Source organism: Lynx rufus, unplaced genomic scaffold, assembly GCF_022079265.1.
Source record: "Lynx rufus isolate CCGP_SWC_20201006 ecotype Redwood Valley unplaced genomic scaffold, mLynRuf1.p SCAF_18, whole genome shotgun sequence".
Taxonomy (NCBI): Eukaryota; Metazoa; Chordata; class Mammalia; order Carnivora; family Felidae; genus Lynx; species Lynx rufus.
In genome coordinates, this window is record NW_025814832.1 from 905,958 (window position 1) to 933,017 (window position 27,060).

At 40.1% G+C, this 27,060-nt stretch overlaps 1 protein-coding gene and 1 pseudogene across 1 annotated transcript; one reads left to right on the plus strand and one right to left on the minus strand.

The window, feature by feature from the left end:
• Nucleotides 1-6,153: 6,153 nt before the first annotated feature.
• On the plus strand, nt 6,154-7,134 carry LOC124513310 (olfactory receptor 1D2-like). The gene has a single exon (XM_047081167.1). The coding sequence runs from the start codon at nt 6,193-6,195 to the stop codon at nt 7,132-7,134; it is 942 nt and encodes a 313-aa protein (XP_046937123.1). The 5' UTR covers nt 6,154-6,192.
• Nucleotides 7,135-11,258: 4,124 nt separating this feature from the next.
• On the minus strand, nt 11,259-12,207 carry LOC124513101 (olfactory receptor-like protein DTMT; annotated as a pseudogene).
• Nucleotides 12,208-27,060: the final 14,853 nt, after the last annotated feature.

The window sequence follows — 27,060 nt, forward strand, 5'->3', positions numbered from 1 at the left end:
AGGACAGTGGGTAAGGTCTGCATGTCACAGGTTCATGTTCTCTGTTTTTCCCTCCTTTCTTATCTTCCCTCTTCTCTATTTTTCTCTCACAAACAGACTCACAAACTTTGACAGAATCTTCATAGAATCAAACCTCTTAGTGTTTAAAGGTAACTAATAACCCCTCCAATCTTTTCAGTGCTCTCCAGTTTTCAAAGTGCTGTCACAAGCTCTGTTGCATGTCATTCCCGAGCCTGCGAGGAAGGCTTCACGGGTGGGACAGAGAGGCTCGGGGAGGTTGCATGCCCTCCTCAAGGTCCTGCAGCTGGGGAGCAACAGAAGAGGTACCAAAGGCCAGTTTTCCAACATCAAGGAGGGACTACTTTTCCATACCACCCCTACACCCTCCCCCTCCCTGCAGAGCTATCCTGGAAAGGGGTTTCTGTCTCTGAGGTCAGCTGACCATACAAGTGTTCAGAACCCACAGACTCAGAACAGCATTTCTGCACAATCAGAATCACCAGATGATTGCTAAAAAGGACTTGGTTCTCAAACCAGAACCAGTCTTTCCAGGAAGGGGACCAGAAAAGCAGCTGTTTGTTTTAAAGTATCACAGGAGATTCTGATGCAGACTAAAGTGTCCGGGGGAACTTTCCTTCAGCGCTAGAAAGCAAAGATAGTATTCCCTCTGGGTGTCCTCTGACTTTCCCCTGCGCTCCTCCCTGCTTCCTTCCTTCCCCCCTGTGGGGCAGATATCCCAGAGGGCCCCAAATCCAGGCAAATAGGCTGTGGAGGGACGTTGTTTCTGATGAGGTCTAAGGAGATGGGAGGCCTTTGTCTCCACGGCAGAAACAGAGGGGGTAGCTGGTGTGCTCAGGGTTGGGGTCACTCAGGGAGTTACCACTGTGCTCTTTTTCATTTTAGGCCATTTGGGGGTTCTTGGAGGGATCTCTGGAATGAGCCCATCAGTTCCCCATTATTGGTCAACCGTTTTTCTAAGAGGAAAGCAGTCTTTCTTTTGCTAGCCCCAAGTTTCCAGGCTTTCTACCTTCTCCCACTTCTAGGCTAACAAAGCAAACATGTGACTTGAACTCCTGGTCAAAGCCTCGTCCCTGCCACCAAATCACTCCATGACCTTGGGCAGATCTTTTCAGCGAAAACTCTCCCTTAAGTACTAGGAGAACAAACTATCTCATTCATGGTATTGAACCATAGGTGAATTATATGGTAATAAACCACAGATATGGGAAGTTGTATATACGGAAAGTCTCTAGAGCCTGTGCTAAGAGTACTTCCATTTTCACGCAAATGCCGAAGGACCACCGTATGATTACTCTATGGTTTGGAATCTTAGAGTTAAAAGAGATCTTAACCTTCACCTACTTCCACAAAAGCTGAATCAGCTCTGAAACAACCACTCCGCCTGCATGATAATGTCTGAATGCCTTCTGTGATAGGGAATCCACTCCCCCTTCCCCCCCCAACCCCCGCACCCCACCCCTCTTCACTGGCAGAGCACTAGCTTCTCTGGGAGATAGCCTGGCTCTTCTCTTTGTCTCTGGTTTACTCCCTAGCTGCTGACTTGGACAAATAACACCCCGTGTATGGGAAGCCCAAGACGATACATTCTGGCACTCATTTCTCCCCCATGTAGACAGCACCGAGGGGCTGGCCACTAACAAGTCTGCCTGTGAGTCACTCTCTGCAGACATAGGCGGGCTGAGACTGCTCTGTTTGAGGTGGGGGGAGAGCCAGGCCCAGGATGGGGAAGAGACTAGGGCCCCTGATGCCTCTTTGTCCTGAGAGCAGGGTTTCCTACTGGAGGAGGTAGGAGATAGAAGTTTGAGAAAATTGTTCAGAATAGAGCTCCCTTTACAATCACTTCCAGTTAGGCTGAAGAAGTGCTTCCATGTACAGCATTTCATCTCTTTCTCCAAACCTCCATTCGGGTGGGCATTATTCGTCTTCTTCCAAGTGTGGCAAACTGCTTGGGACATGGGCTTTGGAGACAGAAGAAGGGGGCTCGCATTTCCACTTGATCAGTTCCTGGTTGTAACTTGGTAAACTCATTAACCTAAGTCTTAGCCACCTTATCAAGAAATTGGAATATTAGAGTCAATTTGTGATTTTGTATGTGAACTAAATACAAAATTTTACAACACGTTTTCTAGCCAGTGCTCAGTAGGAGGTAGTTGTTGGCTCATACGTGTTAAGCTAGCACTTGGACCCAAACTTCTGACTCAAAATATCCTCCCGCTGTACCACCCACACTGGATATGTGGGGATCCAATTTTGTGAAGATAACAAATCTGTTCATTTGCTAAATGCTGGGCCTTCTCCCTTACCCTTCAACTGGAGCTCCAAGCTATTTTAATCCCCTGGGTTACTCCCTGTGCGCACATCTGCATGTGCTTGTTTAGCTGCTTCTTTGAATTCATCGTATTCCAGATTGAAATTCCAGAACAGGCCCACTTACCCTGGCACGCTGGTTGATTTTTCGAACAACAGCATTTTATCTGTAGTGTTACTGAAAAGCTCTTGGCGCCGATCACTGTACTTCATTCATTCATTTCAAATGCATGGAATGCCTAATACTCCATACAGTTCAGTTCCACCTTCATACGTTGAGCCTGTGCTGTGTCTGGTGCCATGCAAGGCCCTGGGATACAATGATGAAAATGTCCCTGTTCTTGAGGCACTCACAGTCTTGTGGGAAACAGACATTTAAGCAAAATGTAGGATAGGGCAACTATAAAAGCACAAAGACCAGAAGGTAATAATGTTTCCTACATGTCTCATGTCTTGTCGTGCCTCTATTCCTCCTTTAACTGATTTCTTTTCCATTAAATGAATAGTGTCTAATGTAGAATTTTAATTTCTGTAATGATTTTGAAGCCATGTTCTTTGAGAGTTGGATTTTTTTTTAGTGGCTGCTCTAGGGTCTCCTATATACACCTTAACATATGAGAAGCAGCTTCAGATCTGTACTAGCTTAATTCTAGTGACCTATAGAAACAATTCTTGTGGAGATCTATTCCCTTTCCCCTCTTTTTTGTACTATTATTGTTATAGGTATAACATCTATTAATGTTAGATGCTATATCTATATATATAGAGATATGTAACCCAGTATATATATAAGCATATATATACACATATTTATATAAGCATATAACCCAACAATATATTGTCATAATTATGAATTTACCTTTCTATAGTCATTTCCTTAGTCAATACAGCTTTGATCCCACTGACATCCCTTGTCCTGTTATTGACAATATGTTGTATATCTATGCACTATAAGCTTGACAATATACTATTACCTATTATTTCATATACTTGGTTCATAAATCAGTTAAGACAAGAAAGGAGAAAATAAGCACTTAAGCTGTATTGTATATTTACCTAACTGCCTTTACCGCTATTCTTTGTTGCTTGTGTGTGTGCAAATTACCAACTGGGGTCATTTACTTTCAGCTCAAAAACCTCCTTCAGTATTTTTTGTAAGTAAGGCAGGACTGGTAAGAACAAATTCTCTCAGTTTTGTTGACCTGAGAAATATTTTATACTGTCTTCATTTTGAAAAAGAGCTTTACTGGACATGGGATTCTTGTTTTATGGGATTTGGGGGTTTTATTGTTTTGTTTTAACTTTAAATATATTATCCCAGTGCCTTCTGGCCCCCATTGTTTCTGCTAGGTCAACTGTTAATGTCATCAGAATTTCTGTATAAATAGATATTTGTTTCTTTCAGCTTTCAGGATTTCTCCTTGTCTTCACCTTTCAGATTTTTTATGGTGGTGAGTCTGTTTGTGGGTCTCTCTCTGTTTATCCTACTCGGAATTTGTTGAGCTTCTAGATGTGTAAGTATTTTTCAATAAATTTGGGAAGTTTTCACTAATTATGTCTTCAAACACTTTTCTGCTCCTCTCTTTTGCTCTCTCTCCTCTTTCCAGTACTCCCGCCACATATATGTTGGTGTGCTTAATGGTGTCCCACATTTCCCTGAGGCTCTCTTCATTTTTCTTCATTTTCTCTCTTTTTTCGGCTTGCATCAATCTATCTATAGGATTACTAATTCTTCTGCCATTCGAACTCACTGTTGAGCCCCTCCAGGGACTTTTTTGTTTTAATTATGACACTTTTCAACTCTACAATTTCCCTGTGATTATGTTTTAAAATTCCTTCCTCCTATTGATAGTCTTGATTTGATAGGCATTGTCATAATACCTTCTTTTACTCCTTTATTGTTTTTAATTTTTTAATGAGTATTTATTTTTGAGAGAGAGAGAGAGAGCATGAGCAGGGGAGGGGGAGAGAAAGAGGGAGACACAGAATCCGAAGCAGGCTCCAGGGTCTGAGCTGTCAGCACAGGGCCCGACGTGGGGCTGGAACTCAGGAACGGTGTGATCATGACTTGAGACGAAGTTGGACACTTAACTGACTGAGCCACCCAGATGCCCCTTCTTTTACTTCTTTAAACACATTTTCCTTTAGTTCTATGGACATGTGTTTTTTTTGAAGTTGCCTTTTAATTTTTTTTAAGTTTTATTTTAATTCCATTTAGTAAACATACAGTGTATTATTAGTTTCAGGTATACAATATAGTGATTCAACATTTCCATACCACCCCTGGTGCTCACCACAAGTGCATTCCTTAATCCCCATCACCTATTTCAACCATCGCCCCATCTACCTCCCCTTTGCTTATCAGCAGTTCTCTATAATTAAGGGTCTGTCTTCTAATTTGTCTCTTTCTCTCTCTCTTCTTTTCCTTTTGCTCATTTGTCTGGTTTCTTAAATTCCACATATGAGTGAAATCATATAGTATTTGTCTTTCTCTGACTGACTTATTTCACTTAGCATATATTCTCTAGCTCCATCCACATTGTTGCAAATGGCAAGATTTCATTCTTTTTTATGGAGGAATAATATTCCATTGCGCATATATATATATATATGCCACATCTTCTTTAACTATTCATCAGTCAATGACACTATTCATCTTTCATTCTAGCCTTAATACACTCTTTTATTTTTAGAGTCCTGGATATTTCACAGAGCAAGTGTCTCCTCACTCTGTTTTTTTCTACATTTTCTTAGCTTATTTTCATGCTTATTTGTAGATGACATTTAGATTATCTTTTATTTCTTAAAAATTTTATGTTTCAATACATTAAATTTTATGTTAGAATTTTATGTTTCAATACATTAAATTTAGATTAATTCAAGGGAATATGCACCAGTGCCACAAATTTATCTTTCTGCTTGGTACCATGGTATATCTATTCTTAAATGTACACATCATGCCTCACCGGAGATGGTGAAGGTCCAGTCTGATTCCTGTTAACATCTCAATGCATAGATCTGTTTGGTGATAGTGTGGATGCAATTGTTTCACCTCAGCTTCTATCCTACTTCTGATGATTGTCTACATGTAATGACAATAGGCAATGTTTCTTGACTGCTCACTGCAGACAAGCGCTCTGTGTTAAGCACATTGTGACTTAATTTTCACATGAAGAAATGGGCTATTAAAGAGCACGAATGATTTACCAGACAACTGACTGGTGGTAGCACTTGGGCTGGAATTCAAGTGTTCTGACAATGCAATCTTACTAACTACATGAGATGACTACGCGAGTGCCATTAGTTTGGGGTCCACGTATTGTGTGATTGTCCAGTCCAATGTAAACCCTTTTTATTCCTAATGGCCTATCCGTTGATTGTCTTAGATTTCCCAGATAAATTCTCATTTTAGCAAATAATTACTTTTCTTTCTCTTTTCCAATACTCTTACTTACTCTTTTTTGTTCTCTTGTGTAATGCCCATTTTTATAATGTATATAAAATATTATTGAAACACCTATGCAATATGCACTACATATCATCTTTAAGCACTGCAAGAGTATTTAAGACAATAGGATTTCATATATGACATAGACATAATTCCTAGAACATTGAGTATGCCAAATTAGCAGTTGCTGGAATGATTAAGGTTCATAAACATTTTCCATGTTCTGTTTCTGTGTCTGTTATTTCTTTCTTGTTTAAAAAAAGTATAAAATTGAGTCTATTTTAATGATATTTTTATAAAATTAAGATAATTTTAGTGCTAAGAAAATAATTTATTTTGCTCATCTGAATGTACTTATTCAATAGAGGACACTTAGCAGACATTTGGTGGTACTGATATTGTAGACAGTTGGGGAAATGGATGGAGGCAACCAGACTAGAATCTCTGACTTCCTACTCCTGGGGATTTCAGAGAGTCCTGAGCAGCAGCAAGTCCTGTTCTGGATGTTCTTATCCATGTACCTGGTCACAGTGGTGGGAAATGTGCTCATCATCCTGGCCATCAGCTTTGATCCCCGCTTGCACACTCCCATGTACTTCTTCCTGGCCAACCTCTCCTTCACCGACCTTTTCTTTGTCACCAACACAATCCCCAAGATGTTGGTGAACCTTCAGTCCCAGAACAAAGCCATCTCCTATGCGGGGTGTCTGACACAGCTCTACTTCCTGGTCTCCTTGGTGACACTGGACAATCTCATCCTGGCTACGATGGCCTATGACCGCTATGTGGCCATCTGCCGCCCCCTCCACTATGTCACAGCCATGAGCCCTGCACTCTGTATTTTGCTCCTCACCTTGTGTTGGTCACTTTCTCTCCTCTATGGCCTCACCCTCACCCTCTTCATGACCAAGGTGACATTCTGTGGTTCCCAGAAGATCCACTACATCTTCTGTGAGATGTATGTTCTGCTGAGGTTGGCCTGTTCCAACACCCAGATCATTCACATAGTGCTGATTACCACAGGCATCTTTATCTTCCTCACCCCCTTTGGGTTCATGATGATATCCTACATTCGTATCGTCAGAACCATTCTCCAAATACCTTCAGCCTCTAGTAAATACAAAGCCTTCTCCACCTGTGCCTCTCATTTGGCTGTGGTCTCTCTTTTCTATGGGACACTTTGTATGGTATATCTGCAGCCTCTCCAATCCTACTCCATGAAGGATTCAGTAGCCACAGTGATGTATGCTGTGGTGACCCCCATGATGAACCCTTTCATCTACAGCCTGAGGAACAAGGACATGCATGGGGCTCTGGGAAGACTGCTTCTAGGTAAAGCCTTCCAGAAGGTGACATGAGGTAATTTTGGAGACTGAAATGGAGACTGGGAATTTTCTACCACATGCAAGGCATTATCTCATGGGAGACACAGGAGTGATTAGGACATAGCTCCAGCTCAGAATGAATTTATGTATCCGTGGTATGTATGTGTAACACAAGATCCCCTGACCAAAAAACCTTCAAAATAAATAAGGTAACACTAACACTAATACCAGAATTTTGCAAATAAGAACCTTCAACTTATGTGGCCACCGCATCATATTGCCACCATGCTGTGGAATCCATGTAAATGGATAAACTCCCCAACTAAAAGATATACAATGTCTGAATGGATAAAATAAATATTCCCAACTGTATGCTACCTATAAGACATAACACTAGAAGTTGAAAGATTGTCATAAAAATCCAAATCTATAGTTAATAGTTTAATAATTATGCTTAACAGAATGTCCTCCTAAGAATTGGACAATGCTTTGCTTAATAAATTGGATACACAAAATGTTGGGCATCTATACTAACAGAGATCAGACATGGGGCCAAACAGCTGGGAGGTATTGTGGTCCTGGGCCTATATTCCCACCCAAAAGCAACCTCCTGTGCTTGGTAGCACTTTGTCCTTTCAGACACGGCATAAACTCTCCAGTTCGTCAGCATGTATCATTGCCTTCTTGGCACTGCTTTTCTCAGAAGAAGGTAATATTTTCTGGATTCACTGCAGATACCAAAAATGGAAAAATAATTGTATTTTGGGGGGAAAAACCCGAGTGTTTCTTTCTGGAATATACTGTATCCCAACACGTTTAATTAGCAAGCAAAGAGCACCTGTGTCAAACCTATTTTACATTAAATGAATCTTACAATGATCAGTGTGGAAAAAAAGTTATGAGATGAAAAGTTTAAGAAGCAAAAAGAAGACTGAAGTTTTTCATTCATTTTTCAATATGATTATAAAATCAACAATGATATTGTGCAATGCTGTTGTATTCAATGAAATAATTGGGCTTCACACTTTTTCGAGATTTTGAGTAGTAAATGATGGTCTTTGGGATTTAGCAAAAATTATGTGCTTCAAACAGAAAGCAGCATTCGTGCTTTGCCACATGAGAATATAAACATTAATAATACCACTGAATTCACTATATTTAATTGTGATGTTGATAAAAGGTTTGATCCTTCCAAAGAAACTTTGGAAAAGATTCCCTATTTGACACAATATCAAGAAATTAGTTATATATTTATTAGAGGAAAAAAAACTTCAAAATTTTAATGTTAGCTGGTCAAAATTAGTAAGTCTACTACAAACTGCACTCTGATAGTATTAGTGATAATATCAAACTTGTTTTTAAAAATTAAACCCAGGGTGTCTTGCTGGCTCAGTTGGTAGAGTATGTGACTCTTGGTCTCAGGGTTGTGAGTTTGAGCCTCACGTTGGGTGTAGAGATTACCTAAAATAAATAAATAAAATTTAATGGGGCGCCTGGGTGGCGCAGTCGGTTAAGCGTCCGACTTCAGCCAGGTCACGATCTCGCGGTGCGTGAGTTCGAGCCCCGCGTCGGGCTCTGGGCTGATGGCTCAGAGCCTGGAGCCTGTTTCCGATTCTGTGTCTCCCTCTGTCTCTGCCCCTCCCCCGTTCATGCTCTGTCTCTCTCTGTCCCAAAAATAAATAAACATTGAAAAAAAAAAATTAAAAAAATAAAATAAAAAATAAAAAAAAATAAATAAAATTTAAAAAAAAATAAATCTGAAGTGACAATATTTTCCATGACACCTAACGTGAGTCATTTATTATAATATTTTTCAATGCTAAAATTTCAAAACTAAAAGGCTTAATAAAATAGTAATTATATCATAAACTGAATATGTTCCCATGAATTGAACCAGCTGGCCAGTGCTCCACTTTAAAAATTGACTAAACAATATGGTAGTCTTTGGCGCTATGTGGAGGTCAGACATGGGACCAAAAAAGGTTTTGGAAATGTTTAAAGAAAATGAGTTACTCATGTTACACAATAATTTTTTAAAAACCTCTCCTATCACTTGTGAAGATTGGATTCAATACATGGGGTTATCTTGATATGCAAATCATGTCTGAATACATTGTGAATACTTCTCTGAAAATACAGTCACAAATAATTGCACAAATATATTATTCAACTGACTGATTCCTTTTGAAAAAACTGTACTTTGAAAAAATAATTTGGCAAAGAATAATGCGAACTACTCATCATAGTTAAAATACATTTACAGGAATGAAAATAATGACTGGTCTATATATACAAAATTAAGGAGCTGAATGATGAGTTCTTATAAAATATTCATTTATTCCCAATTTTATGACAATAAAATAACATTATATGTTATATGAACATATTAGTTTACCTTTCCCAATTAATACACTAAATGAAGAGCAAAAATTCAAGTTAATGGAACACTGTGCAATATAATACTGAAAAATATTATGACAACATTGGAATATTAGAATTCTACTTATGCCTCCAGAAAAGTGATCCTAATTATATAAATGTTTGTGCAAAGATTTGATCCATATTCAAAGTGCATGTGGTTGTGAACAGATCTTGTATTATTAAACAGGAAAAAAAAAATCTAAATATCACTCCCAGTTAATGGACCCAATCCTAAATTCTCCACTAAACAATTCAAGATAAAACAAAGGACTTCACACTGACATCTTGGTCAGAAGAAAAGATGCCAGGTTTTGCTTCCAAATCAAAGGAGTTACAAAATACAATAATGTATTTAATAATTAAGTATTTCTATTTTCATTTATAATTTATTCAATATCAAAGTTAAAATATCATCTCCAGTGGCATATATTTTTGAGCTATGATAGAGGCATATTCCATATATTAATAAAATAAAAAATCTTTGATCATATTTCTGCAGTTGATTATTTATTTATTTATTTATTTGAGAGAGTGTGTGTGTATGTGTGAGAGGGTGAGAGAGAGAGAGGGAGAGAGAGAGAAACCCAAGCAGGCTCTGCATTGTCAGCCCGGAGCCTGATGCAGGGCCCAAACTCACAAACCATGAGATCATGACCTGAGCCAAAATCAAGAGTCGGATGCTTAACCAACTGAGCCACCCAAGCATCCTTGCAGTAAGCGTCTGGCTTACTTAACACTCATGTACATTACCTGCTTGGCCACTGGAATATGGGCTTACAATTCTTGTTCTATACTTTATGATTATGTATTAGCATAATTCAATGAGAAAAATGAAGACATGAAAGAAATATGTGAAAGCATGATCTACTGACAAATGACTAGAACTGGACAGAATGCACCACTACAATGGAGGGAGTACAGTTTGGCAGTTTCAAGATGCAGTATAATGTAGTCATGAGGATCTTGGGCTACACACCAAACTGCCTGGGTTCCAATCTTAACTTCTTATGTGATGTTGGGCAGTAAATTAACCTTTCTATCATTTTACCTATAGAATGAGGATGACCATAGGACCAGCATCATAGAGGTGGTAGACTAATAGATTGGAAAAGTGCCTGACACATTCAAAAGCATGCAACAAGTGTTTGCTACTTATTCTCTTTTGTAAAGAACAATTTTTCTGATCTGGCTCAAAAAATAAAATTCAAATCAAAGGATAGAATGAGGTGAGCATATGGATGGAGAGAAGGAAATAAGAAGTGCTTTTATTCATAGTGGAGAGTGAGGTGTATAGAGAAGTTGAGAACTCCAGGATTCTCTGTGTTCTGTGAGAAAGAAAGGTTGGATTTTATTCTTTCTTCACTTGAGTGCATCACTGAGGATTTTTGAGCAGGAAGAAAAGCAATGATGACAGTGATGTTGGAAGAAGACAATTTCGGAATTGAAATGAATAATAGATGTTTTGCACAAAGGTATATGTCTTATTTTCAAACTTCAATTCCACCTGGCAAAAGGGAAATATGGATTCACATCAAACTGGTTTCCTGCCCCCAACTCTACCTGAAAGCAGCTAAGTAGTTACCACATTTTCATATTTGCCTTTAGCATAGGGTTTTTATCTGAACAGAAAATTTGATAGCTTTAAAATTAAGGGAGAAAAAACACTGATTTAGAGTCATATTCCATTATCAACATTACTATACCCACTGAATTAAATAATGTAAAAATCCAAATTGTTACCATTTTAGAGAGAAAGATACTTTCTTTTTCCAAAAGACTCTTCCCAGGGCTCCCTTCATGTCTCTGTTCCTCAGACTTTGGATGAAGGGATTCAGCATGGGGGTGACCACAGTGTACATCATGGCCAAGACAGTCTCCTCAACAGCAGAATTATTAGCTGATGGACACAAGTAGAGACCAATAACTGTCCCATAGAAGAGAGACAGCACAGAGAGGTGGGAGCCACAGGTGGAGAAGGCCTTGAGGACGCCCCTGGCAGAAGGGACCCTGAGGATGGAGGACACAATCCGTGCATAAGACATGACGATGAGTAGGAATGGGATGACGAGAACAAGCCCTCCCATGATAAATATCACCAACTCATTGACTCGAGTGTCAGAGCAGGCCAGCTTCAGCAGAGCAGACATATCACAGAAAAAGTGGGGGATTATGTTGTTGGCACAGAAGGACAGCTTGGCCATGAGCAGGGTGTGCAACATGGCATGGGCAGTAGTCAGCACCCAGGACCACCACCAAGGAGAGACAGAGGTTGGGGCTCATGATGGTGGTGTAGTGCAGAGGAAAACAGATGGCCACATAGCGGCCATAGGCCATGACAACAATGAGGAAGCTCTCAAGAACTCCAAAAAACAAGTAACAATACATCTGGGCCAGGCAGCTGGCATAGGGGAGGGGCGGGACCTGGCTCTGCATGTTCTGCAGCAGTTTGGGCATTGTGACAGAGAAGAAGCAGAGGTCAGAGAAGGATTAATTGCTAAGAAACAAATACATGGGCATGTGGAGGTGGGAGTCCAGGCAAATGAGGACGACGATGAGAAGGTTCCCCAGGACGGTGGTAACATACACAGCCAGGAACAGAGCACAGAACAGATTCCACTGCTCTGGTTCGATGGGCAGGCCCAGAAGGAGGAACTCTGAGACGACAGTTTGGTTCCTCTCTGTCATTCTGTGACTCTATTATATTTATGAAGAAAATAACAGACCCTAAAATCCAAGTATAAGAAATAAATATATTTCCATTGCAAGTGGCCTATTGTCAAATGGTGGATGAGTGAGAATATAGGCACAGGTGGCAGCTGACTCTACTGAAAATACAAGCCTCCAATGGCCTCCAAGTCTGTAAATCGGATAACATATCACATTTAAAACTAATCGTCACTTCTTCCTTCTTAAAACTCTCCCATTTGGGGCGCCTGGGTGGCGCAGTCGGTTAAGCGTCCGACTTCAGCCAGGTCACGATCTCGCGGTCCGTGAGTTCGAGCCCCGCGTCGGGCTCTGGGCTGATGGCTCAGAGCCTGGAGCCTGTTTCCGATTCTGTGTCTCCCTCTCTCTCTGCCCCTCCCCCGTTCATGCTCTGTCTCTCTCTGTCCCAAAAATAAATAAACGTTGAAAAAAAAATTAAAAAAAAAAAAAAACTCTCCCATCTCTTGGCTGTGGTGACACTTCAGTTTCAAGTTTCCCCTATCTCCCTTGGAATGCCTTCACAGAGTCCTTAGAGAACGTCTCCTGTTCAGTCATCATTTGAATATTGGTGGTCCTCAGAATCCTCCTACACTTCCCCTAAATATGACAGTGAATCCCAAGTGTATTTATCCAGCCCACATAGCTCGTCTGGGCTATAGACCTGGGTGTTCAGCTCTCTGATGGCCATCTTCCTGCATGGCTCACTGTTACTCTGAAACCAATCTTTGTGAAATTTAGTTTACTGTCTTCCTTGACCCAGAGGGGCTCCACTCCCAGTAGCTCTAGTTCAGTGACTGACAGTACCGCTTACAAGGTACTCGAGTCAAACCTGAGAGCCGTCCTTGACTCCTTCCTCTCTTCGTGCTCCTCACGCATTTACTGTATGTTACCAGTCTCCCTTTCTTCTCACTTCTCGTATACATATCCCACGTACATACACTTCTCATATGTGGGCTACATATCCCACAGCCACCATTCAGGTCACTTTCCTCACCTGAACCATCATAACAAGTCTGGTCTCTCCACGTTTACTTTCACTCCCTTCCATCCCATTGACATTATCCAGAATCATTCTTTTTATAGGTCAAACCTGCTTGTGTCACTATTCTAATTGAAGAGTTTCTTCTTTCCATTAACATAAAGTCCAAACCAGTTTACATGACCCACAAGATCCTATTTCATCACATCAATTAGCTCATGTCTAGTCCTCTCCCCACTCCAGGTATACCAAGTATTTCTCATTTTCTCAAAGGCATCCTGCTGTCACCCACCGTATGACATCACATTTTCCATTCCCTGACACATGCTCTCTCCACCTCATTCCATCCTGTCACCTAGTAATTCACCCTCCAGACCATTAAATAGCGATTATTTTCTCTTTGCTAGACTTTAAGGATAGGGGGAGGTTCTATCTTGTTCACAGCCAAACACTAGCATCTAGAACAATGTGATGAAAGAGAGACAGACAGAGACAGAGACAGACAGAAACAAAAGAAGGAAGGGAGGAAGGAAGGAAGGGAAAGAAATTTATGACAACCCAAGGGATTTCTTATTTGTTTCAGCATTCACCGAAAATAGTGGAGGTTGAAACATTCACTGACCTCGAGGCCTTCCAAATCATATCTCCCTTATCTAAATCTATCGTATTGATTTTCAGATACGGCACTACAGACTGTCCAGAATTCCTCCCCCGGGTCACAATATTACCCCATCTCAAGATATCCTGCTATATGGGTTACACTCATCTACCCAAACAACAGTGCTATCATTTTTTCCTTAAGATTTACCCCACACAGAAAAATAAGACATTTGCCCCACAAAATATCAGTATTGATTCAGGAAGAAAGGAGATGGAAGTGGAAGTTGAGAGATCATGGAAAAGCAAAAAGAATGAGGATCATTTCCAATCTCTTGGCTCTAGTTTCTGGTCTCCTCCAGACACCCTTCTCACAGTGTGAGTCAGGACTGACAAGAAAAACCAAGAGCATTTCAGGATGAGAAAAACATCTCCTAACCCTGAAGAGAGAGAAGAGTGCACTCACTGCAGGCTGTTCACCAAGGTCATGGGGCTAAAACAGGCATATGCATGTGTTTTCCCACTTGGACACAGGAAAGATCTGTTACTACATATTAGTGGGGGGAGGATCCATCTCTGACTCCTCAGGAATTCCTTTCTCTGAGAAACAAGTAGGGCCCATCTATTGTATAAAATACCTGATTAAGAGTCCAACTCAGTCAGATATTACTTACAAATGCTGCCATTGAAGAGCCATATGAACTTTACCTACCCCTCACATTCTACTTGCTTCACCTTTAAAATGTCAATACCACCTTCTCCCTGACTACCTCACAAAGCTACTGTAAAATGAAATCTCTTTTGAGAAAACTCTTTGCGAAACATAGAGGACTCTGGTGTGAAATACTTATGGATACTATTTTAAATAAAGAGATGGAATCTGGTGACACTAATCAAGCTATTTCTAGAATGTTGAGCAGGTTTTCTTAATTTTTAGACTGCCTGAAGAACAATCCCATAGAGTCACATCATAAAACCTCAGTAATATGAATGCTAAGGTTGGAAGAAGCCTAAGACATATACCCTCCAGCCTAACTTATCACGTATGTCTCAAGGAGACTTCAGGGCTTTGGCCCAAGACCCCTCGCTCTTTTATTCATTATAAACTCATAGAGATTCAGATTGTAGTCATCGCCTGAGTCTACACTGTCCTTTCTCACTTCTCTCATTCCGACTTCCTGGGCCTGCGGGACAATGGGTCCCAGTGGAACCTACATGGTGGGGGAAGACAGTAATAACAAACAAAGTAAATTTCAAACCTCCCTGGGACAAATCCCCTAGGAAGTATGAAGCAGGGACTTCTTAATTACTAGCCATCATTGGGTAGGGGAACAGGCAACAAAGAAAAGAGTTCATGCCCTGGTCCCACCAGGACCTCTGCCTTAGCTACCAGAGCCCAGAAGACCTCTTCCTTCTTTGACTTCATTATTTTCACTCTTGAAGTATTTGTCTCCAGAAGTGCTTAAGAGTGATAACCTTTTTTTTTTGTTTTGGATTATTGCTTCAGAAATATTATCTTTAAAACAGGAAAAGAAATGTTCTTTATTGACCAACTTATTCAATAATTGAGTCCCATAATTTCTGCCTGCTACATTTAGGAAAAGTGACCGTGAGCTATTTTCACACATCACTTGTCACTTAATGATGAAATCTAACCATCGTCTGTAAACACAGACAGTCACTCCCTCCTTAGTTTCCCAGCCATACCTAGCCACATTTGACAACTGACTTGGATCTTGGATCTCTGTGAGGCAACTGGATGACAAGGATAGATGGAAAGAAAATGGTGCTGTCAGCAAACTAAATAACATGTGTTATTTAAGATTGAAGAGTTAAAGAAAACATGGCATACCCAGGAAACTCAAGGAAGTTCAGTGTGACTGTCACATATTATTGGGGGAGAGAATGCAAGGGCTGGGGTGAGAGTCAGGCAGAGTCCTGGTCAGGCAAATCTTATAGAATGTGGCAAGCAAGGCCACCTTCATCCTCAGCAAAACATCTCTAAATGGCTTTAAAATGAGAGGTTCAAATTTCATTTTTAGGACAGTAACTCGGATTGAAGGACAGCACATTAGCATTAAAAATGAGGAAGGCATAGAAATCATTAGAAGGCTATTTCCATATCCCAAGGTGAGAAATAATGGTTACAGATGGTTTCAAAGTGGATATATTAGAGAAATGTGTCACCTATAAATATCAACTAAATGTTTCAACCAAACCAACATTTCTTGACACCAGTGTCTTTGGAAATAAAATAAACAAACCTGCCCCATGTAGTGGGTTGCAACCCACTACTGTCCATGTAATGGGTTGCAGCAAGCAATGTTCCTGGTGCACGGTCATTTAAAACAAAACACACACACACATACGGGGCATGTGTGGCTCAGTCGCTCAAACATCTGACTCTTGGTTTCAGCTCAGATCATGATCTCATGGGTTCCGGTTCAGGATCCACACTGACAGTGTGGAGCCTGCTTAGGATTCTCTCTCTGCCCCTCCCCATGTGCATGCATGGGTGCTCTTTCTCTCTCTCAAAAATAAATAAATAAACTTCAAAAACAAGTAAATTTTTTAATATTTTTATTTTATTTTATTTTATTTTTGAGAGGGAGGGAGACAGGGCATGAGTAGGAGACGGAAGAGAGAGAGGGAGATGCAGTATCTGACGCAGGCTCCAGGCTCTGAGTTGTCAGCACAGAGTCTAATGCAGGGCTAGAACTCACAATCTGTGAGATCATCACCTGAGTCAAAGTTGGTTGCTTAACCAACTCAGCCATCCAGGCACCCCAAAAACAAATAAACCTTTAAATCATAAAAGCTATCATAGAGTTGCAGATGCAACAAGAACTACATAAATTAAAGCTTCAGAGAGAGACAGACTGTTCTGAGATGAGATGAGTACAACTGGCTAATTTTATGTTAGAGGCTATTTGCTGAGTCTGGGCACAGACTGAGGCAGAGGATATCTGCTAGGGAAATAGGAAGCATCAAAGATGGTAGCAGTTGTACAGTACTGGAGTAATAAGTTGGAAATTTGAGGATACATAAACACATTTGATGAGTCTGGTGCAGTGAAACTGGGAGTGAGGCCAAGTTTTCAAAAAGGCAGCATAAAGTGTCCTACAGTCTTTCAGGACTCGAAACCAAAGTCTCATCACAGGAAGAGGCCTTCTCCAAACACATGTCTGGCCTTTCTCTCAAGATTGTTTGTCAAAGCTTAACATTTTGTGGGGCAAGAAGCTAAAAAGCTAGGCAAAATAAAAAGTCTCTAAAGATAATCTTCCATTATCTTTTAGAACTGAGAAACTCATCATGTTCTCAATCAAAAACCTGAGACCACACACCCTAGCAGTAGTAAACTTAGTCTTTCTAAGTTTCCAACCCAGCCCTAAGTCAAAATCAATCTCTGGTTGTACTGAGTGATCAAACCACTCACCATACCTGCATAGCAAGATAGATAGATAGATAGATAACATGTTAGAAGATAACATCATCCAAAGCCACAGCAATCTTAATGGCAATAACGTCCAGCATACAATTAAAAAGACCAGAAATATGGAAGAGGCAAAATCCTGTGGCCAATAAGAGAGAGAAAAACAAAATTAAAGAGAAGGAGGAAGATAAAGGGAAAAACAGCAGGAAAGACAAGCTGATTTTATTGGTGGCAGACAAGGAATTTAAAATACAACAATTAAGGAGCAGCTGGGTGGCTCAGTTGGTTAAGTGTCTGACTATTGATTTTGGCTCAGGCCATGATCTCATCATGCATGATGAATAAGTATTTTCCAAACCAGTACAAGACATAAAGCTACAAGTTTAGGTTGCTTGGCTAATTGTATAAATTCAAACACAACTAAATCTACACATATAAGAACTTCTTAAAACCAAATACAAAGGAAAACCTTAAAGCAATTGGGGTTGAGAACAAGGGCACATTTCCTTCATAGGAGTAACAATTAGAATGGCACCTAACTTCCTAACAGAAATCATGAAGAACAAGTGCCACAGCGTCTTGGAATTGTTGCAATAATAGAGACTATATACAGCAAAAACATTCTTCAAAAATGAGTGGCATTTTCTGACAAACAAAATTGCAGGAATCTGTCACTACAGCCTCCACAAAGAAAATTTTTAAATACTAAATGAGGTGCTTGCAGACAAGATGGAAATAATCACAGACAAAAACTTAGAAATGCTACGTTGTAATAAGTCAGTTGTAATAAGTCAAGGATGCATGTTGTAATCTCTAGAGTAAAAAGAAAAATAAAACAATATATAAGTAAGAGGTTTATATAAGGATAAATAGATTTAAAATATTAGACTTGTGAATTTCAAAAGAAGACAAGAAAGGGAAGAAAAAGAATATAAAACAGATGGTCAACACAAACGTTTGGCCAACTAATCTTTGACAAAGCTGGAAAGAATATCCAGTGGAAAAAAAGTGGTCTCTTCAGCAAATGGTGCTGGAAAAACTGGACAGCGACATGCAGAAGAATGAAACTGGACCACTTTCTCACACCATTCACAAAATAAATTCAAAATGGATGAAAGACCTAAATGTGAGACAGGAAACCATCAAAATCCTACAGGAGAAAAAAAACAGGCAGCAACCTCTTTGACCTTGGCCACAGCAACCTCTTATGAGACATGTCTCCAGCGGCAAGGGAAATAAAAGCAAAAATGAACTATTGGGACCTCATCAAGATAAAAAGCTTCTGCACAGCAAAGGAAACAATCCACAAAACTAAAAAGCAATGGACAGAATGGGAGAAGATATTTGCAAATAGCATATCGGATAAAGTGTCAGTGTTCAAAATCTATAAGAACTTATCAAACTCAACAGCCAAAAACCAAATAGTCCAGTGAAGAAATGGGCAAAAGACATGAATAGACACTTCTCCAAAGAAAACATCCAGATGGCTAACAGACACATGAAAAGATGCTCAACATCACTCATCATCAGAGACATACAAATCAAAACTACAATGAGATACCACCTCATACCTGTCAGAATGTCTAAAATTAACAACTCAGGAAACAACAAATGTTGGCGAGGATGTGGAGAAAGGGGAACCCTCTTGCCCTGTTGGCGTGAATGCAAACTGGTGCAGCCACCCTGGAAAACAGTATGGAGCTTCCTTAAAAAATTAAAAATAAAACTACCCTACGACCCAGCAATTGCACTACTAGGTATTTATCCAAAGGATACAAAGAGCTGATTCGAAGGGGCACATGTACCCCAACATTTATAGCAGTGCTATCAACAGTTACCAAAATACACACACATACATACACACACTCACACACGCACACACACATGCACAATGGTATACTACTCAGCAATCAAAAAGAATGAAATCTTGCCATTTGCAACAATGTGGATAGAATTAGAGTGTACTGTGCTAAGCGAAATAAGTCAGGCAGAGTAACACAAATGTCATATGATTTCACCCATATATGAATTTAAGAAACACAACAGATGAACATAGTGGGAGGGAAGGAAAAATAAGATAAAAACAAAGAGAGAGGCAAACCATAAGAGACTCTTACATACCGACAATAGGCTGAGGGTTGATAAAGGGGAGGTAGGTGGAGGTTGGGCTAAATGGGTGATGAGCATTAAGAAGGGCATTTGTTGAGACGAGCACTGGGTATTATGTGCAAGTAATGAATCACTGGGTTCTACTCCTGAAACCAACAGTACACAGTATGTTAACTAACTTAAATAAATAAATTTTAAAAAAATAAAAAATAAAACAGCTGGGTCAAAAAAATTTCTGAAGTAAGATGGTGGATATAAATTCAAATATATCAGTAATTACATAAAACCTATGCGGTTAAATACTTCAAATGACAATTAAATTTTTCAAACAGAATAAAAAAATCAAAACGCAGCCATATGCTATTTACACCCTGCACACAATAATCAAAAGAAAATATATACCGTGGAGATATTTTTAAGGCAAGAAGTATTACTAGAGATAAAGAGTGATATTTTATAATTAAAAATAGGTTAACCTAGCAAGATGGTATCACTATTCTAAATCTGTATATGCCTAAAAGGATAGCTTCAGAATATAGGAAGCAAAAAAAATGGTAGAACTAAAGTTAAAATTAATAAAAGGTACATAAAAATGTTAAATAAACACATGCGCAATCATTCCATTCTAGCATGAAAGCAATCATAGGCAATATGTAAATGAATACGCCTGACTATGCTTCAATAAAATTTATTTACAAAAACAAGTGGCAGGTAGATTTGACTCATGAGCTATGGTCTGTTGACCCCTAATGCAAAGCAAACATACACAAGATTTTTAAAGCTTTCCTCAAAGTTCAGTGATGAAACAAAAGTCCCCTATCACCACATTTATTCATCATTGTACTGGAAAACCCATTTTCAATAAATGGCACTGAACCCGTTGGATACCCATACTTTGGAGAGAAAAATGTACCTTGATCTCTCCCTCAACTGACAAAAAAAAAAAAAACAAGTCCAGATTGATAGGAGATCTAAATGTGAAATGGAAAACCATATATCCTTCAAAGGAAAATATAGAACTATATTGGCAAAGATCCTTTTTAAAAATTTTTTTTAACATTTATTCATTTTTGACAGACAGAGACAGAGTGTGAGTGCAGGAGGGGCAGAGAGAGGGGGAGACACAGAATCCAAAGCAGGTTCCAGGCTCTGAGCTGTCAGCCCAGCTGAGTTGGTTTCTTCCTTGTAAACCAGATTTGTTTCCCAAGATCCTTGCATATAAACATTGGAGCGATTATCCAGGTTCATCTCAACAAACTGTCTTGGGACTGCCTCCCCTGTGTCTTTCCAAAACTGATAAATAGCCCTGATATGGCTCCAGTTCAGCCCCTTTTTTCACAAACCTCGTATCCAGGGTTCAGTTCTCAGATTCTCCAAGTTCATCAGAGTGTCCACAACCTCACTTTCTTCTCCTTTTGTGCAGGCACTGAAAATCCAGGCATCAATTCCCACCCTATTCAGAAATAATGCCTTACTGTCCTTTGCGTCCTGACAGAATTTTCATCCTGTAGAAGGAAACTGGAGGCAGCGTACTACATAACGCTGAGACCAGCACAGAACAGTGGGTAAGGTCTGGCCATCTCAAACATTCCCTCTCTCTCTGTTTCTCTCTCTCTCTCTCTCTCTCTCTCTCTCTCTCTCTCTCTCTCTTTCTCTCTCTCTCACACACACACACCTTTCTTCTCTTCTCCATTTACCTCTCATGACCATACCCACATACTTTAAAAGTCTTCGTATAATCTAACCCCTTAGTATTTAAAGGTAATACAACAATCCCTCCAACCTCTTAGCACTCCACAGTTTTCAAAGTGCTATCACATGCTGTCACATGTAATCCTCAAGCCTGCAAAAAGGGCTTAAGGGGTGGGATGAGGAGGTTCACAGCTCAAGCAGCTAGGGAGCAACCCAGGAGGTAAGAGAAGACAGTTTTCTTTTTTTGTTTTTAAACATTTATTTATTTTTGAGACAGAGAGAGCATGAACAGGGGAGGGTCAGAGAAAGAGGGAGACACAGAATCTGAAACAGGCTCCAGGCTCTGAGCTGTCAGCACAGAGCCGGACGCGGGGCTTGAACCCACGGACCGTGAGATCATGACCTGAGCCGAAGTCGGACGCTTAACCGACTGAGCCAGCCAGGCGACCCGAGAAGACAGTTTTCTAATGCTGAGTCTGGAGCCCTTGCCAGTACAGCCTCCCACCACCCATTCTCTCCCCTCTCCACCCAGCCACACTGCAGAGAGCCTTATGTTCTAAGGCCAACTGACCACACAAGCGTTCAGAAACCACAGACTCTTACAGACTCAGAACAGGATTCCCCAAAGTGCACGATCAGAATCACCAGATGATTGTTAAAAATGGCTTGGTTCTCAAAACATAACGAGTCTTTCCAGGAAGGGGGCCAGAAAAGCAGCTTTTTGTTTTAAAGTATCACAGGTGATTCTGATGCACACTAAAATGCGGGGGACACTTGCCTTGAGGGCTCGAAAGCAGAGCCATCATAGCCTCTGGGTGTCCTCTGACTTTGGGAGGCAGTAGTTTCTGATGAGGTCTCGGGAGGTGGAAAACCTTTGTCTCCATGACAGAAACAGAGATGGTAGCCAGTGCTCAGAACAGAGACACTCAGGCCATTGCCATGGTGCTCGTTTTCATCCTGAGGTCACTTCGGGGGTCTTGGAGTGGTCTCTGAGATGAGCCCATCAGTTCCCATTTCCACTGAAACTCTTTGCTTTCCTGAGAGGCAAGCAGTCCCTTCGACTTGAAGCCTCACTTACACACTCTGAGAAACAAATGAGCTCAGTCATAGTGTAGAGACTTAACAGAACTGTATGAGTAATGAACAGATGTGGACACACAAAAAAGCATATCCTAAGGATCACTCCTATTTTAACTCAAATGCCCAAGGACCAGCACATGATTGCTCTGTAATTTGGAATCCTAGGGTAAAAAGAGAATTAACCATCGTGTACCTCCACTAAGTACTTGAGTAGACTGTGAAATCACAACTCAACCGGCTGTATTGTGAGCTTGTTTGAATGTCTTCCATGGCGGGGAATGACTTCCCCCCACCGGCCCCCTTTGCAGGTATGGCACTTAAGTCATCTGGCAGACGGCCTGACTTGTCCTTCTGTCTCTCTTTTATTTGCTAGCTACTGACTTGACCAATCCACACCCCTTCACATGTGAAGGCCATAATAATACAGTTCCTCACTGTTCTCTCCTCTGTGTACACAACACCAAGGGGCCAGCCACAAATAAGCCCCCCCCTCAACAACCTGGGTCACTCTCTGCAGACACAGGCATGCTGAAGTTGCTCCTATGAGTGGGGTGAAGAGCCATGTCCAGGATGGAGACAAGAATGGGGCCATCTATCCCTCTTGGTTCTAAGAGCAGGATTTGCTACTGGAGCAGAGATGGGAGGCAGTCAGAACATAGGGAAATGATAAGGGGACTCCTTTTGAGATCCTCATTACAGCACTTCCCGTCTACACAGGGCTTTAAGTTGGGGAAGTGCTTCCACATCCAGTATTTGTGGGGTAGTCTCTAAACCCACAGTGAGGTAGGCATGTCTGCAGCACAGCATTTAGGATGTGGACTTTAGAAACACAAAAGGAGAGTCAAATCCCAATTCTATCGGTTACTAGTCGAGGAAATTGGGGACATTCATTAATCAACTGAATCTCAGTCATCTCATCCAGAAAAAGGGATAATGGAAACAAACAGTGCTATTTGCTGTGTGGACTAAATGCAGGGGCGGGTGGGGGGAGGTCAGGGGAGAGAGGTGTCATTCAACATAATGTCTGGCCAGATACTCAGTAAACGTTTGTTAAAAAACCACTTGTGGGTGTTAAATTGAGCTTTGGACCTAAATATATGACCCAGAATGTCCTTCCACTGCACTGTGGGTGCTAAACATCTGGGAATTCAAATGTTTTCACTGAGATAACAAATCTACTCACATGCTAAAATGCTGGGCCTCTCTGGGCTGGCCTCACCTGCATCCTGGCACTCCAAATTACCTTACTCTCCTAGGTCACTCAGTTCCCACATCTACATTTGCTCCTTCTACTGCTACTACAAACTTATCATGTTCAGCCTGAACCTGCAAAACAGACCCGACACGCCCATGGCACAATGGCTCATTATCCAAATGACTACATTTTTATCCATAGTGTTGCTTATTCATTGAGGCTCTTGGGCTTATGACTCTTCCCTATTCGTTAAGCTCAAATGCACAGAATGCCTCATATTCTATAGAGTTCAGCTCAACCCTCACTTCCTAATCCTTATGCCATACCTAGCCCTGTGAGAGGTCCTTTAGATACAGGAAAGAAAACAATACTGCCCCTCCTCTGACAGCTCTCACAAGTCTCCCAGGAGAACAGACAACTAAGCAAAATGTGGGATAGGTGTCCTAAAAAAAATGTAAAGACCAGGAAATGATAGAGAGTTTAGAATGGTATCTCTGTGGCAGGAGAAGATGCCACCAGCAGGAGATGCTTGAGTGAGAGCTATAATGGATCTTGCCAGAAGAGCGATGGAATCACAGAATAGAGAAAACGTTCACTTAAAATTCAGTGAAACAAAAGAACAGCTGGTGCGAAGGACAAAAGCAAAGCATTGTGAGTACTTAGAAAATACAAGCCATGAGCCATCACTGGAGTAGGGAGAGCGGGAGATCCACGAGGGATGAGGGATCCTGGCACTTTGACCACCTGGCCATAATCACCGGCTATTCGAGAGGCAATGGGGAGCTCTGCTACTGTAGAGAAGCCACATGGTAAGATCCGTAATTTAGAAAGTGCACATTGTGCAGCAGGGAGGGTGCTTGGCCAGTGCAATGTACTTTACCTGCATTTCCTCGTTTCCTCCTCCCATGGACACTTAGGACTAGATACAACCAATATCACCTAAGCGTAATTGATCATTTTTCTATATTACCAAGTAGGAATAAATTATATTTTAATTTAACAATTATCATAAACATACATATATGTGGAATACACACCTATCTATGAAGGCTTAATTGTGTGCCTTTAAATGTATGGATTGTGCAGTTTCTTTAAATGTGTCTCTAATAATGAGAGTTTCAATTGCTTCTTTTTTCTTTTTTACTACTTAAAAATTTTTAGTGTTTATTTTGAGAGGGGGATCACACGCACTTGGGGGGTGGGGATAGGGGCAGAAAGAGAGGGAGAGAGAGAATCCCAAGCAGGCTCTGTGCTATTAGTGCAGAGCCCGACGTGGGGCCGGATCATGACCTGAGTTGAAATCAAAAGTTGGTCACTTTACCAACTGAGCTGCCCTTTTTTTATTATTTTTAACAAGGTCCTGATAAACATTTTATACATGCATGTGTATGTTTCTATCTGATTATATTTTAAGATACATTCCTAAAACTGAGATTGCTCAGAGGAATCTCCCTTTTAAGAGCTTAAGACATGGAATGTCAGGTTTCCCTCTAGAAAGTTATAATCATTCATTTCATCAGATATAAAACTGCCTGTTCATCCCATCTTTTGATAAGTAGCAAAGCTCTATGTTTGTTCCTATGTTTATTGACTCTGACCTTTTTCTTTTGTGAGTCTTCTTTTGTTCATGTCTGTTGCTATTTTCCAATGAGGGTTGGTAATTTTGTTATTGACTTAAAACAGTTCTTCCTCAGGATGCCTGGGTGGCTCAGTTGGTTTAGCATCCAACTCTCGATTTCAGCTCAGGTCTGGATTTCAGGGTAGAGAGTTCAAGCCCCAGGTCGGATTCCACTTTGGACTCCGCACTGGGTGTGAAGCCTACTGAAAAAATAAATTATTTCTCTATAAAGCTTATTAAGCCTTTGTCTATCACATACGTGGCAAGCATTTTTCCTTTTTGGCATTTTTTGTTTATTTGTATTTTATTGCTGTATTATGGTGATGTGGAAAGCATTTTACTTTTATGAAAGTAAAATATGGCATAATTTTTCATAATTTTTGTTTCATAATTTTCACAATTTTTCATTGTTTTCTGCTATCAATGCCATTCTGATGAATGTGGTTTTTCTCTTGTTGTTCATGCTTTTGATGTCATATCTTAGAACCCTTCCCTAAATCCAAGATCACAAAATTTCTCTAGGTTTTCTCCTAAGAGTTTTATAGTTTTAACTCTTACATTCAATTTCAAATTGATCCATTTCAAAGTAATTTTTATATATGGTATGTAAAAAGAATACAACTTTGGCATGTGGCCGGTGGCCCAGCACTATTTGTTAAAAATATCTTTTCCCCTCTGTGTAATCTGCATTCCTTTGTCAAAAATCAGTTGACCATGGATACGTGGTTTTATTTCTGGACTCTCAATTCTCTTCCATTGATCTATATTTCTATCCTTATGCCAGTATCCCACTGTCTTCATTACTGTTGCTTTGTAGTAAGTCTTCAAACTGGGGAGTGTGAATTCTCCAAATTTGCTCTTGGTTTTCAAGATTGTTTTGGCTATCCCGAGTCCCTTGAAATTCCATCTGAATTTTGAATCAATTTGTACAATTTCTGCAAAGAAGTCAGCTGGGATTCCAACAGGAATTGCATTGAATCTGTAGATCTATTGGGGGACTATCACCATGTTAACAATATAAGGGTAGGTTATTGCTTTGAGATCTTCCTTCTTTCTTAATATAGGTATTTACAACAAAAGTATTCCTTCTAAGCACTACTTTAATGGCATCCCATAAATTTTGGTATGTTGTATCTTCATTTTCATTCATCTCAAAGTATTTTCTGATTTTGTTATTTTTTCTTTGACCTATTGGCTGTTTTGGAGCATGTTCTTTAATTTCCATAAATATGTGAATTTTCTCAACTTTCTTCAATTTATTCATTTCTAATTTCATTCCATTGCACTTAGAGGACATACTTGGTGTCATTTTTATCCTTTTAAAATTATTGAGGTTTGTTGTATGGCCTAGCATATGCTCTATCCTGGAGAGTGTCCCAATGGCACTTGAAATGAACCTTGTTCTGTTGTTGTTGGGCACTGTGTTCTACGTTTATTGTTAGGTATAGTTGATGCAGAGTATTGTTCAAGTCCTCTACTTCCTTGTTGAAATTCTGCTTAGTTGCTCAATCCACTACTGAAAGTGTAATGTTGAAATCTCCACTTACTCTTTTTGAATTATTTATTTCTCCTTTCATGTGTTTGTTTTCTAGTATATATTTCAGTGCATATGTGTTTATCATTGTTTTCTTACTGATCAATTTACCCTGTTAACCTTATAAAGTATCCCCCTTTGTCTCTAATAAACTTTAAAAAAAATTTTTTTAATGTTTATTTATCTTTGGAAGAGAGAGAGAGAGTGCGAGCAGGAGAGGGGTAGAGAGAGAAGGAGACACAGAATCTGAAGCAGACTTCCAGGCTGTGAAATGTCAGCGCAGGGCCCGACAGGGAGCTCGAACTCACAAACCGTGAGATCATGACCTGAGCCGAAGTTGGACGCTTAACCAACTGAGCCACCCAGGTGCCCCTCTAATTACCTTTTTAAATTAAAGCCTACTTTTAATCTCTAAAATCTACTTTTATATTTAAAGATTAATGTATAGCCAGTCTATAGTTTTTCAGTGGTTGCTGCTTTCCCATCTTTTTATTTTCCACATTTCTTACTGAGTTTCCAAAGATGTTCCTGAATGTTTCTTCATTTGCTGTTTGCCCTTAGGACCATTTCCATTGGTTTTAAATCCTTCTATTTAATA

Coding starts and splice junctions, on each gene's coding strand:
- LOC124513310 (XM_047081167.1), top strand. CDS start 6,193: ATGGATGGAGGCAACCAGACTAGAATCTCTGACTTCCTACTCCTGGGG.